General features: G+C 46.2%; 1 protein-coding gene across 1 annotated transcript in view; it reads left to right on the top strand.

Annotated features, from left to right (window-relative positions):
• Positions 1–3,323: 3,323 nt before the first annotated feature.
• Positions 3,324–14,093, top strand: part of SLC30A9 (solute carrier family 30 member 9) — a 34,727-nt gene continuing 23,957 nt past the window's right edge. The window contains exons 1-2 of the mRNA XM_081208916.1: positions 3,324–3,618; positions 8,466–8,639. Of these exons, the coding sequence (XP_081065042.1) occupies positions 3,501–3,618; positions 8,466–8,639 (292 nt within the window). The 5' untranslated portion in view covers positions 3,324–3,500. The remainder of the gene's footprint in view (positions 3,619–8,465; positions 8,640–14,093) is intronic.

Genomic DNA, 14,093 nt, shown 5'->3' with positions numbered 1-14,093 from the left:
GCATTCGTCTTGCGGGGCACCACTGTACCACTGTATATATTTGAAGAAGGGACATAGTTAGGTCCCTTATGTGGTCTGATGTTGCAGCATTGCTGCAATTAACTACCTTGGATGGAAGTCAGCCTCTGCTGAAATGCCACCTGCATCTGGTGACAATTGAGCCAAGGAACAAGCTTGTTTTAGGTCAGGCATGTCCAAAGTTCAATTTGGAGCCCCAATTTGGCCCCTGTGGCAGTACATGTTTTGGAGTAAAATTGTAAAAAAAAGCTCAACAACTTTGGTCGGCCCTCATATTCACTTCATCAAATCTGGCCCTCTTTGAAAAAAGTTTGGGCACCCCTGTTTTAGATAATGCCTTCTCAGAAACCTGTATTTTTTTGTGGGGGTGGTATATGTCTCTCCCCACCCCTGGACAATGCTCTAATTGGAGTGCTGTAAGAGGACTTTTTTTTTGAAGGGCTGCCCAGTCCAAGTCAGACAGAGACCGAGATGGAGACCGAGACTGAGAAATATGTTTGTCTTAAAGACCTGGGCATCACAGTCTGCCGTCTAGGTCACAATCTTCCCTACTATAGTGAAATGTATTTCTATTTAAATCATAGCTGATTATTTCTAAATTTGCATCCATACTCACACCTCCTCCTCCTTCTTGCAAATCTGTGCCTTCTTTTGCCCTACTGTTTTGAGGCTGCATCTCCTCTTTTTTTGGCAATGCCTAAATGGCTACCCTACCTGCAATTCTAAGCAACGCTTCATTTAGAGTAGGGGCTGCATGTTTTGAGAAAACTTAATCATTTTCTTCTTCTCCCAAACGCTGCCCTCTGGTGGTACATTATCACATGTATCTCTGCTTTCCCTAGTCATATTGCAAAGGACTGTTTTTCTCCTTCGACTTTTGAATCGGTAACATTATTGAGGATTATCTGTCCGTGGAAAGCACTTTGAAATAATTAAGTTACGAAACAGCCCTGAAGCATTTTCACAGAGCAGGGTGTGTGGCACACTTGGATCCAATGTTGGCAGACAATGGCATAAGAACCGGGTTGCCGGAGAATCCCTATTCAGTGAGTGGTGAATTATGTGAAATGTATTAGGAGTGGGAAGGACAGAGGCGCTTAACCTTTCGTTTGCCTGTGCATTCCCCTGTCTCTCCTTGCCTCCCCCCTCCCAACTGTGCCTCCTCAATTGTTTTTCTCCCTAGTGGTGCAGAAATAAAACTGCTAACACATTTGCAAAGCTAAGCAGGGTCTAGTATGATTTCCAATTGGATGGGGGGCCATCTCTTGAGATTCCTGCATTGCAGGTGGTTGGACTAGATGACTCTTGGGGTCCCTTCCAACTATTATCATCCATAATCCCAACTAAGAGAAAAACAGCCGAGTTTGGAGGGCATGGATGAGCACTTTTCTCCCACCTGCCCCTTTCTGAATAGGAATTTGGTATCCCATGGGGATACCATGGGGAAAAGGAAGTGAAACTCCGTAAGGAGCAACTTAGGTGCACCCAGTCTGAATTTATTAAGGATTTTGCAAATTGCCACAGTGACCCTATTATATTTTGAATAGGCTAGTTAAGGAATTATCAGAATCACAAATGGCTGGTTTATAGCACTGCAGGTATTCATGTTACAGTGGTACCTCAGGTTACATACGCTTCAGGTTACAGACTCCGCTAACCCAGAAATAGTGCTTCAGGTTAAGAACTTTGCTTCAGGATGAGAACAGAAATCGTGCTCTGGCAGCGCGGCGGCAGCAGGAGGCCCCATTAACTAAAGTGCTTCAGGTTAAGAACAGTTTCAGGTTAAGTACGGACCTCCGGAACGAATTAAGTACTTAACCCGAGGTACCACTGTATTTCAAGTAGGAGCAGAACAATCCTGTGGCTGTTCAGGATTTCAGCTACTCCATTCCATCCCATTCCCCTAGTTTTCCACACTCCTCCTGCTTTTACAGTCAGTACTACATTCCCATTGAGCATGTTCATTGAGTTGTTTTGCCCGGTCTCCCACTTTAGGGATTTTTCTCCATCCATATTTGTGTGTGTGTGTGTGCGCGCTTCTGGAAACCTTGGGGCTCCCCCAAACCTGCTGATACCTTTAAAATTATTATAAAAAAACCAAACAAAATATTATTATCAAGCCTGATACCTCCTCTTAAAATACTTACGCTTTACAACCACAGTGTGAAAGCAGTATAATGTGTCCTACATACCCCCCAACATTTCTCCAATGAAAACAAGGACGTCCTATCCCATAATGATAATTTTACTATTTATACCCCACACATCTTACTGCGTTGCCTCAGCCACTCTGGGCAGTTTCCAACATATGTAAAAACATAATAAAACATTTTTCTAAATGTTTAGGGTCAGAGGTTTCCTTCTTCTCAGGTTGACAAGCCCCAGCTGCCTCTTATTCCCTCCAATACATGGGCAGACCACTGGTCTTATCTGCTCAATCTGCCGGAACCTGTCTTCGCATGCAGGGGAAGTCCCTAACTTACAGAGGGTCTGAGACCCATAGGCTACCCTCACCTACTTTTGCTGACCAAGGGCATTCCTGGTGGGGTGGCGGCTGCAGTTGCATGCTGATAGCTTCTAGGAGCCACAGGTGAGAGCAGAGTGCAGGGTGGGGACCAAAGGGGCAGAATTTACCCCAGAAGGAACATGGTGTCTCCCCCTCCAGAGGTATTACCCCTCTGCTAACACATCAAACACCCCAATAATGTAAAATATATGTAGAAGTAATTTGAATCTCTTTTAGTATTTTAACTTTTCTGTTTTAAAGTAGGATTATATTTTTTTCTTGATTTACTGCTTTATGTTTTGTAAGCCTCTTGTTTTTTACACAATCAAGCGGTGTATACATTTTATGAAAAAAACCTCAATAATGTAAAAAATATATGCAGAAGTAATTTGAATCTCTTTTAGTATTTTAACTTTTCTGGTCTAAAGTAGGATTATATTTTTTTCTTGATTTACTGCTTTATGTTTCGTAAGCCTCTTGTTTTTTACACAAGCGGTGTATAAATTTTAGGAAATAAACACACACACAATCTATTCAAAACACAGCTAATTGCAATAGAAGAGGAAGAATGGGCCGCCCTGTTCCACACCGTCCCGAACACGTTCCCACGTTCACTGCAGCGCAAGGCGGGGACTCCCTCCCTCCTCCTGCCCCCTTTTCCCCACGTGGAGGTTGCGCGTGCGCGGTGGATCGTTTGATTCCCCCCCCTTCCGCTTCTCCTCTTTACCCCGTAGCGCATGCGTCCTGTTGCCCGTCGGCGGAGGACGGACCATAGAGGCGCGCGACGAGACTACAGAGCGGCCCTGTTCCACATCCGGATCCTGCCGCTCAGAGCCTGGGCCGATGGAGTCGGCTCCGGAGCCGGTGTCCGGCGGGGGCCGGGCGCGTGAATGAGGAGCTCGGCGCGGCCGCTCTTTCCCTGTCGCCTCGCGCCTCTCGCTGCGCCCGGAGGAGGAGGAGGAGGACCCCGCGGAGGATGCTGCCGGCCCTGGCCGCCCAGCGGAGGGGCTGGGGCTGCTTCTACCAGCTCCACCTGCTGCGGCGGAGGGGCCGAGGCCAGGCGGGGGGATCGCTCGCCCGGGCAGGCTGCCGCGGTGAGTAGGCTCGAAGGGTTGTGAGGGACCCCGAGGGTAATCTAGCCTAACCCCCTTCAAAGCAGGAATTTTTGCCCAACGCGGGACTCGAACCCACGACCCTGGGATTAAGAGGCTGCTGCTCTAGGGCTGCGACAGCCGTTTTGAAAAAGTCTGTTTCAGGTACCACATAGAGTTGGAACGGACCCGAGGGTCATCTAGCCCAACCCCCTTCAACGCAGGAATTTTTGCCCAGCATGGGACTCGAACCCAAGACCCTGAGATTAGGAGGCTGCTGCTCTAGGGCCGCGATAGCCATTTTTAAAAAGTCTGTTTGAGGTGCCACATAGAATTGGAACGGACCCCGAGGGTCATCTAGCCCAACCCCCTTCAACGCAGGAATTTTTGCCCAACGTCGGGCTCGAACCCACGACCTTGAGATTAAGATTCTACTGAATGAGCTATTCCAGTTGTCATTGGGTCACCCCTGCTCCGCTCCCCGAGCCTGGTGGACCCTGCATCCTCTTGTAGTCATGAGGACTAGAAACTTATTTAACAGGGCACCACTGTCCTCTTCATCCACCAAAAGCTGGTGTGTGTGAAGAGAGAGAGAGCCTACATCAGCTGCTCATGTCCTGGGCATAGCTGTCAACTTTTCCCTTATCTTGCAAGGAATCCTATTCGGAATAAGGGAATTTCCCTTAAAAAAAGGGAAACGTTGACAGCTATGGTCCTGGGGCTTGTTGGCTGCCCTCGGCATTTAACAGGGTGCGATGATGGCATGTTGTTGTTGTTATCAGCACTGCCAGTCCTGAATCTGTTAACGCTGTGAGCAGTGCAGATCTACCATGCAGAGTCGTTGTGATGATTACTGAGGTTAAGTTATATGAAGTGGTTTAAATGTATTTTTTTGTGAGGGGGATATAGCATCATTGTCGCTCACTAACAAGGTGCACAAGGTGGGGTGGGCAGAGGGAGGACTTTTGGGGTCTCTGTCAGCAAAGGACCGGGCCATCCAGTGTTTGGGCTGGAGGCACAGAGGACTGTGACACGTGTGCAGTGCTTTCCACTGGTGGATAGCAGCCTTTTACTTTCACATAGGATAGTGAAGTGGTGAACCCCTTGCATTGCAGGGGGTTGGTGTAGATGACCCTCAGGGGTCCCTTCTCTGATTGTAGGGGGCTGAACCTGCACCCCCTGCTTGGTCACTCCAGCCATAGTGAGTGGATTCTGCTCCTGCCTGCCTAGTCCTGCTTCTTCATCTGTGCAGCTGCATCCTGGGTTCACTTTCTTGATCATGTGAGTGTGTGAAGGAATGTGGGGGGCTGACTTTTGTATGTAAGCCTGTTATACTATTAAAGGGGTAAAGGGTCCAGTCGTGGCCGACTCTGGGGTTGCGGCGCTCATCTCGCTTTACTGGCCGAGGGAGCCGGCGTACAGCTTCCGGGTCATGTGGCCAGCATGACTAAGCCGCTTCTGGCGAACCAGAGCAGCGCACGGAAACGCCGGTTACCTTCCCGCCGGAGCGGTACCTATTTATCTACTTGCACTTTGACGCGCTTTCAAACTGCTAGGTTGGCAGGAGCAGGGACCGAGCAATGGGGGCTCACCCCATTGCGGGGATTCGAACTGCCGACCTTCTGATCGGCAAGCCCTAGCGCCACCCGCGTTGTACTACAGTGGTACCTCGGGTTACATACGTTTCAGGTTACATATGCTTCAGGTTGCAGACTCCACTAACCCAGAAATATTACCTCTGGTTAAGAACTTTGCTTCACGATGAGAACAGAAATTGTGCTCAGACGGCGCGGCAGCAGCAGGAGGCCCCATTAGCTAAAGTGGTGCTTCAGGTTAAGAACAGTTTCAGGTTAAGTACGGACCTCCGGAATGAATTAAGTACTTAACCTGAGGTACCACTGTATTAGGCTGCAATAAATCAGTGTTTCTGTTTCCCTACATCTGTTACATCTGTTTCACTAGTCTAATCCACTGTTGTTACCCTACCCTCAGCTGCTTGAGATTTCTCTGCACCCATCATGGCATGTCACTTTAGATTTTTCCAGCGGGTTCAATTTGAGTTCAGATTCAGCAGGTCTGTCAAGCCCCAAAATTCACTAGTGCAACCTATAATTGATGTGGAAGTCCCTCTCAGTATGGACCTATTTAACCCCATTGAGTAACTGCAGCTACATATGTGCCCTTGAGAGTAAAAGGGTAGCAGACAGTGAGCATGGCTTGTTAGCAAGCTAGAACCCTGATATCTTTTTCTTTGGTCCAAATGTTTTTTATTGGTTTTCATGTAAATACAAGAAGAATAAATAACTATAATAGCTTGCCCAGTGGCGCATTAAGTTTCATATGTAGTACACAGTACATAAGCAATCTGTTTATTCTACCTGTTTGTTTTGGGGCACAATTAAAAGCATTGGCGATGATGTTTTAAAGCTCTGAGTGGCTTGGGAAACTTTAGGGACTGCTATCTTGCATGCCAGCCTGCCTTCACCCTACAGTCTTACAGAGAGGCTCTTCTCTGTGTTCCATCTCTATAGTGTTTGTTTTAGTGGATGCATACATTTTTATCCTATACTTTTGCTTTAATCTCAGCACTGGTTTTTCTTTAAAAACAAAACAAAAATAACTGCGCATTATGGTTAGCTTTAAATTATTGCAAGCTACTGTGATAGGTGTGTAAGCATCAGAAGGAGAGAAGAATACAAATTCTAATATAAATAAATAGGTAAATGTGTGTGTGTGTTTAGAGGTGGTAGCTACTTATCCCTGAGGTTGAGTTTCGACAGCAGTTTATACCGTATTTCTCGCGCCATAAGACGCATCTGAACATAAGACGCACTTAGTTTTAGGGGAGGAAAACAGGGAAAAAATATTCTGAATCAAATGTTGTACTAAACTGTTTAATAAACTACTGGTATATCAGAGTGAGACTGAGAGGGACAGGAGCTGTATGTTTGTTTAGTGTGCACACTCAAGGAGCCAGCGGATCAGCTGGTAATCCCAATTTAAAAGTCTGGGTAGGTAGCAGCCCCACATAGACAGGGCTGTCCCCGTTGCTGGGCTGAGTGAGGCATTCACCTCGGGCAGCTGATGCTGGGGACCAGCCCCCTAGCTATTCCTCCGGACACATTGGCCAGTCCTCCCTATTAGGGGCTTTTGCATGTGGATGCCTCAGGTGTCTTGCATTTTGCCCTTTGCATCTGAGTCAATGGCCTTGCTTTGCTATTTCTGAGACCCTGTGGCCCAGTGCCTTCTAAATGTAGCTGAGTTTAAAAATGTAATGTTATATTGGGGGAAGGCCATAGCCCAGTTATAGCATCTGCTTTGCAGGCGGAAGGTCCTGGGTGGGCGGGGTATAAATAATAAATTATCATTATTATTATTATCCCCAGCATCTCCAGGTCGGGCTAAGAGAGGCCCCTGCCGGAAACCTTGGAGAGCCATTGCCAGTCAGTCTAGTCAGCGGTTCTCAACCTGTGGGTCCCCAAATGTTGTTGGACTACAACTCCCATCATCCCTGAGCTCTGGCCTTGCTAGCTAGGGGTGATGGGAGTTGTAGTTCAACAACATCTGGGGACCCACAGGTTGAGAAAGGCTGGTCTAGATGCTATTGAGCTAGTTGGACCACTGCTCTGACTTGGTATAATACTGCTTTCTCTGTTGCATCTCAGTTAGATTGCATTCCTGAAGAGCCTAATACTTATATTAGTTGCTAATGTCTCCCTTTACCCTATTTTCAGGCCACATTCCTGTGGCTTACATTGTGTCATGTGTATAATTGCTTTCTGGTCCTTCATGAGCTTCGTTGTTGTTGTTGTTGTTGTTGTTGTTGTTGTTGTTGTTGTTGTTGTTGTTGTTGTTGTTGTTGTTGTTAGAATTTATATACCGCCCTATACCTGGAGGTCTCAGGGCACTTCACAGAAAAGATCAACGTAAAAAACCACAATATATATAATCAAAATAAAAACAACAACCAAATACCCCCCCCAAGAGCCACATTTTTTGAAAGGCATAGGATGTCAATCGGATTAACCAAAGGCCTGGCTTTTAGCAGTCCTTTGCTAGGCTCCTGGCGATGTTCTTATTTCAAGTTCTAAATTTCTGTCAAGAACGATATATAGAAGAGTCACTTGACTGCTCTGTTTTGCCATGAAGTCTTGAAATTTTGCGTAGGGAGTCCAGCTGCTTTGAGTTGAATCCAGCATCCCAATTAACCTCATGTTGCTATATTCCCCTTAAGTTCATGACAATACCCCAGCCTTGCAAGGAAATCCAAAGACATTATTAGTGCACATCAATTTGTACTAGCCTGCCTGGGCAACTCATACCAATGCTAGGCATTGGGGGCTCATCAGCGGCCTGGAAGATAAAAGGACCAACCTTATTTCAGCTAATTAAAAACATCTGATCCTGTTTGTCTATAGGTACATCTTACTTGTCCAGTGGCTATTTACAAACCTATAATTCCTTCCAGCAGGGCTTAGTGTGGCAGCAGCTAATCTCAAAGCAGCCTCTTAGTAAGAGTATAATAAAGGAATCTATGTTGTATGGAATTTTATGTTCTATGGTTGGTGTTCAGCTGAGTCTTACTCAGAGTAGGCCTATTGAAAATAGTGGACCTGACTGAGTCATGTCCATTAATTTCAGTGGATGTTCTAAAACTTAGTTGAATGCCAGTCTAAGGGATCTACTTGAGGAATATTTTAGTTTTTCAGCGGAATATTTGAGTTATGTGTCCTGAACAGTTTGCAAACCATTATCTGGCTGTTCTCTGTGCTTTTTCCTTGGTGCTTTTTGTTGCTGCTGCTGTTGCCATCTCAAAGTACCCAAGCTGTTTTCTTTCCCATTTCCTTCAGGGTGGCAAGTGCCCCTTAAATTTGGCAGTCTCTTGCCTGTGCTGCCAGGGAGTCGTCTGCCGGTTCATTCAAGCCAAGTAAGAGTTTATACCTCCGATGGTCAGAAGGACCACAGTCGGGCACAAGATGCAAGCTCCTCAGCTGCTGAAGGCAGTGCGCAGAAAACAGCAACAGGTAGGCACCATCTTGGCTTAACATTTCTTCTTGCAGAAATTAGCAGAGTTGCCAGCTTTCAGCCCTGAGCTTGCTTTGGTTTCAACCTTTAATTCCCCTGCGGGATAGTGTACTAGAGCTACTGTATTTTTCGCTCTATAAGATGCGCCAGACCACAAGACGCACCTAGTTTTTGGAGGAGGAAGACAAGAAAAAAAAAAATTCTGCATCTCAGAAGCCAGAACAGCAAGACGGATCGCTGCGGAGGGAAAAAGTGAGTCTTATAGAGCAAAAAATACGGTATTTTAATGGTTTGTAGATTTTAATTGGGGGTGTGGGCAGGGGGTAAATTTGCGAGGGATGAATCTCGCTTCAAAGCAGCCTGTTTACTGCACCTTACTGAAGTAAATCTTGGAGAGTGGTTGTTCCCAAAGAGGTTTGGGGTGAGTTGACGTCCTGTCTGAATTACCAAAGTGTTCCAAAGCATTTCCCCCCCTTCTGTGTGTACCTCTAATTAATTTGTTCATGCAGTGGCAATATTTCTGGTTATATTTCCGAGTGTCTTAAAAAAATCAGATCAAAATAACCTAATGACTGTAGAGACAGTTTGTAATAACCTCACACATCTGCTGTATGTGTGCGATTAATTCAAATGATTCCACGAGGCATTTAAGCCACGGTCTGTTGCTGAACCACAGCTTGATGTGAAGATGATTGCCAAGTGAGAACAAAAGCTACTAAAGCTGCTGCTTAAGTATTGTTATGTTGTTGATTGGCTTGAAATGGGCGTTCCAGAATCCCCCATTATTCTAAATGTTCAGATTCTAAATGTGCTTGCTTGGAATTAAAGCTTGTTGGTTTCAGTTTTTTCTGGCCCTGGTTTAAATTAGTTCTTGCAAGGCAGCTGTTTTTGAAGGTAAAACGGCAGATTAAGGAAATGGCTTCCATAAGGAGCTCTTGCCCAATTCCCACATAAATTGGGTGCATCCTCTGGAGCAGTGTTCTTCAAGCTTGAGTCCCCAGAAGTGGTTGGACTGCAACATCTTGGCTGTACTCTGTTTCCAAGGTCCAGCAACAATTGTTGGGCTACCCTTCTCCTCTGTCCTAGCCAAGACAGCTATAATACAAAAGACCTAGAGAATACCAAGTTGGAGAAGGCTGCTTTAGAACATGTCCCAGAATCCTCTGCTGTGTGCCAAGATTCTTCAGCATGAACTGACCTGGACCCTACGATCGTCATCTGAGGCCCTTCTTTATGTACACTCGATGGACACAAACACAAATAAAAGACTAGTTGAGATGCGATCCACGGAAACACACAGTTCTATTTGTAGTAGTATTTATTAGTTGCTTCCCATAAAAATGACTCAAAGTGCTATAGAAACAGAAGAGAAATAAACAAGCGTAAATAAAAGACAGGTCTGAAGCAGGAATTGACAACCTATGGCCCCCGATGTTGTTGGTGTCAAGAGTTCAGCCTACACTTGACTGGCATGTTCCCTCCCTCCTGGACAATTGTTCAGGAGCTTTCTTCAGCCCAAACATAACAGCGACCTATGCCAACTGACATCGGCACACTTAGGGATCCGCAGAGTTTGCGCAACATGTGTGACAGACCTCAGCAACTCAGCATTTTGGCTAATATACTTAATTTACATATAAACACACACACAGCACTGCAACATGGCTCCCTCTCTCTGTAGCATCAGACAGCAAAGAGAAAAAAGAACAAAGGGCAATAGTTCCACTTCAGGGAACACAGTAACACAAACATCCTGTCTCCGTCATTTCCCACTCTGTGGAGTCAACACATATACCGTCATGTGAAAGACAACAATCCCATGACTGCAATCATGGAGCAGGAAATTCTAACAGTTGGTAGAGGTGGGCAATATCTGGTTTTCAACATCGTGTTATATCAGCAGATGATGTTGTTGATGATGATTATTATACCCACCCATCTGGCTGGGTTTCCCCAGCCACTCTGGGCGGCTCCCAGCAGAATAGTAAAAACACGATGAAACATCAAACATTAAAAACTTCCCTAAGCAGGGCTGCTTTCAGGTGTCTTCTAAAAGTCAGATGAATACCGCAATATGCTGATTTAGCATGATGTCTAGAATGTATCTTGGCTGTTTTTTCCTCGCCCCCTTGGAGGAAGCAGCAGCAGCCCAGATACATCGCTCAGTCCAAGCCCCAATGCCTCTCTGGCTCACATGAGCCGCAGAGGCATTGGGGCTTTGTGAAACAGCTCAGCTGGGTGGGTGGGTGGGACGCCTCCTGCCCCTCAGCTGAGCAGGCCCCCATATCTCTCCGGCTTGCATGAGCTGGGGGCTTCCTCAAAGATGCAGGCAGGCAAGCAGACAGATTCCAAGAAGGTCCTCACCTAGAACCTTCTCAGGATCTGCCTGCCTGCTTGCCTGTGCCAATACCATCTGCAGGCAATTCGAGCTGGCGTAATGTCTTGTCCGAAACTGGTATCGTGATCCGAACCCCATACCAGTTTCGGGCAATTTGCCAATATATCACCCAGCTCCAGCTGTTGGACTCCCAGTGCTCATCAGCCCCAGTTCCCACGCCAACTGAGGGCTGATGGGAGTTGGAGTCCAGCAGCCTCTCTCTGGCACCAGTTCCCCCATCCCTGCTCTAAACCTTTTCAGAATTCTTCAAGGAGAAGAGAAGATCAAGAGTCTTGGGTATGAATCCCAACTTCTCCCTGATTCCCAACTTTCCCCTTCAGTGATATATCAAGCCCTTCCTTGATATACCGTATTTTTCGCACCATAGGACGCACCGGACAATAGGACGCACTTTGTTTTAGAGGGGGGAGAACAAGAAAAAAAAAATCTCCCCCTCTCTGCCCAGGGCCCCTTCAGTGAAGCGGCAGGAGGCGATGCACAGAGAGGGGGAGATCTTTCCCCCTCTTGTTTTCCCCCTCTAAAACAAGGTGCCGTTTAAGGTGCGTTCAGGCGGCTACCTTGGAAGCCTGGAGAGCGAGAGGGGTCGGTGTGCACTGACCCCTCTTGCTCTCCAGGCTTCAGGTTCCTTTCAACCTGCTCTTTGGGGCTGGCGGGGGGAAGCCCACCACCAGCCCCAAAGAGCAGGTCAGGGAGCAGCGGAAAGGCGCAGCAGAGAGGCTCCTGCCATAGCCGCGTGTCACCTCTCCAGCCGGGAGAGGGTCGCGGGGGGCTGCTTTAGCCCCGCGCGCGCTCTCCTGGCTGGGGAGGTGACGCGCGGCTATAGAGGCTCCTGCCATAGAGAGGGTCGCGGGGGACTGCTTTAGCCCCGCGCGCGCGCTCTCCCGGCTGGAGAGGTGACACGGGGCTGTAGAGGTTCCTGCCATAGCCGCGCGTCACCTCTCCAGCCGGGAGAGCGCGCGCGGGGCTATGGCGTCTTCGCTCCATAGGACGCACACACATTTCCCCTTCATTTTTGAAGGGGAAAAAGTGCGTCCTATAGAGCGAAAAATACGGTAACTTCAAGGAAGAGCTGAGTGTGTTTTAGAGCAGAGCTCCCCAAACACTGACCCTTCGGCCACAAGCTTCATTCAGGTGGCCCACGGCATGTCAGCGGGTTTGTCGTTGAAATTGCTTTTATATATGCATTTATTTTATATACAGTGGTACCTCGGGTTACATACGCTTCAGGTTACATACGCTTCAGGTTACATACGCTTCAGGTTACAGACTCCGCTAACCCAGAAATAGTACCTTGGGTTAAGAACTTTGCTTCAGGATGAGAACAGAAATCGTGCTCTGGCGGCGTGGCGGCAGCAGGAGGCCCCATTAGCTAAAGTGATGCTTCAGGTTAAGAACAGTTTCATGTTAAGAACGGACCTCTGGAACGAATTAAGTACTTAACCCGCGGTACCACTGTATGTCTCTATTGTATTGCGAAGTCATTTGAGAGGCTTTGTGGGAAGCGTGATTCCTAAATTTAATAATAATACCACCACTGAACTATGGCTTGTCCTCCCAGCCCCTGCCATGGTATATCCATATTCTACAGAATAATTTGCTCAAGGCTTTAAACAGTATCATCTTGACCCACAGAACAGAGAATAGGTCAGTTTCTGCTTAATTCCAAGCACCGTGTTTTCGTCAGGCCTCCTGGCCACTGTTACCCAGTATATATATATATTTTTAAAGGGCACATAACGCTGCCTGAATCTTCAGTAGTAAATCTTGACATTTGAGATGTGATTATTTTCCCCTGATGAAAGTTTATGGCTTAACCTTTTTATTAAATAATGTCACTGTGTGTCCATTTTACAACGGGCGACGGGAGGGGAAAGGAAAGGAGGAATCATTGCTACAGGCAGCGACTTTCGGCAAACCTTGGAGAAACTGTGACCTTGCCAAGGTATATCAGTATAAACACAGCCTGCCAGCCCAGGGCTCTGAAGATAAGGAGGAAGGGGGCAGACAGGCGTAACTTTGAAACAGTTTTTGCTGGAGTCTGTTTTTAAGTGTATCAAAAAAAAGTTGCTGCTGTGTATTCACTAGGCCTTCTCTGTATACATTATAAATGGAAAGCCATTATCCAGAGTTTCCTTCTCTTAAGGAAGCAATTTACTTTATCCCTGCCCCCCCTTTTTTGTAAATTAAGGCAGGAGGAACTAATTGTTTGATTCTTTTTTTAAAAAAAGTTGCATAGACCAAGAGTGCTTTAATAATACTTAACTTTTGAATAATTCAAGCCACTTGCCAAGCCTTCTCTTAATAAAACACAGCTCCCTTTGTAGCGTTGTCAGGTTCTGAAGGCTAATCCTAATGTCTTCAGTTTCAGTAAAATTAGCTTCTCTTTTACTGGTAGCGGATGTCTGGCGAGCATCCAAACGCCAGAGAATAAAGCTTCAGTATATTGGCTGTTGTTATTGAAGTCATAAGAACTTAATTCCGTTGATATACTTAATTAAGACAGAGATGTGCACGAGACCATCTGCAGGCATGGCAGATTCTGTTCCTAGTGGGGAACACCTATGGCTGTCTCTCAGCCTCACCCACCTCGCAGGGCTGTTGTGAGATTAAATGGAGGTGGGGGAAACCCACTTTGAACTGCTTTGAATGCCTTGTAGGGAAGGCAGGATGTAAATCCTTCTAAATAAAATCTTTAGCTTAAATGTGTTCGGATTTATAACACTTTTTGAAAACCAGAAGTTAGGTGTCTGCTTTAAATTGTTTCAAATGTCGCAAAAGCAACAACTTTGACTTCCTGTCGAGTCCCTTTGCATATATTTTATCTTGCAATCGAATGTACACAAAACAATAAACCTTTCTATATAAATTTTCCAATACATTCTGAAAAAATAAATCCTTAATTGTTATCCACCTCCTTTCAGTTCCTTTATCACTCAAATGCTAGCACGGAGTCAAAACTATTATTGTATTTTTGAACATATCTTCTATAACCATCCAATTTTTCCGCAAATTTTTGCTTTGAGTTTCCCTTTCAATTGAGCCGTCTCCACCATAA

This window comes from Podarcis bocagei (assembly GCF_964188305.1).
Source record: "Podarcis bocagei genome assembly, chromosome: 9".
NCBI classification, from domain to species: domain Eukaryota; kingdom Metazoa; phylum Chordata; class Lepidosauria; order Squamata; family Lacertidae; genus Podarcis; species Podarcis bocagei.
Note: the sequence above shows the minus strand (reverse complement) of the source record. Positions and strands in the feature narration are given on the sequence as shown.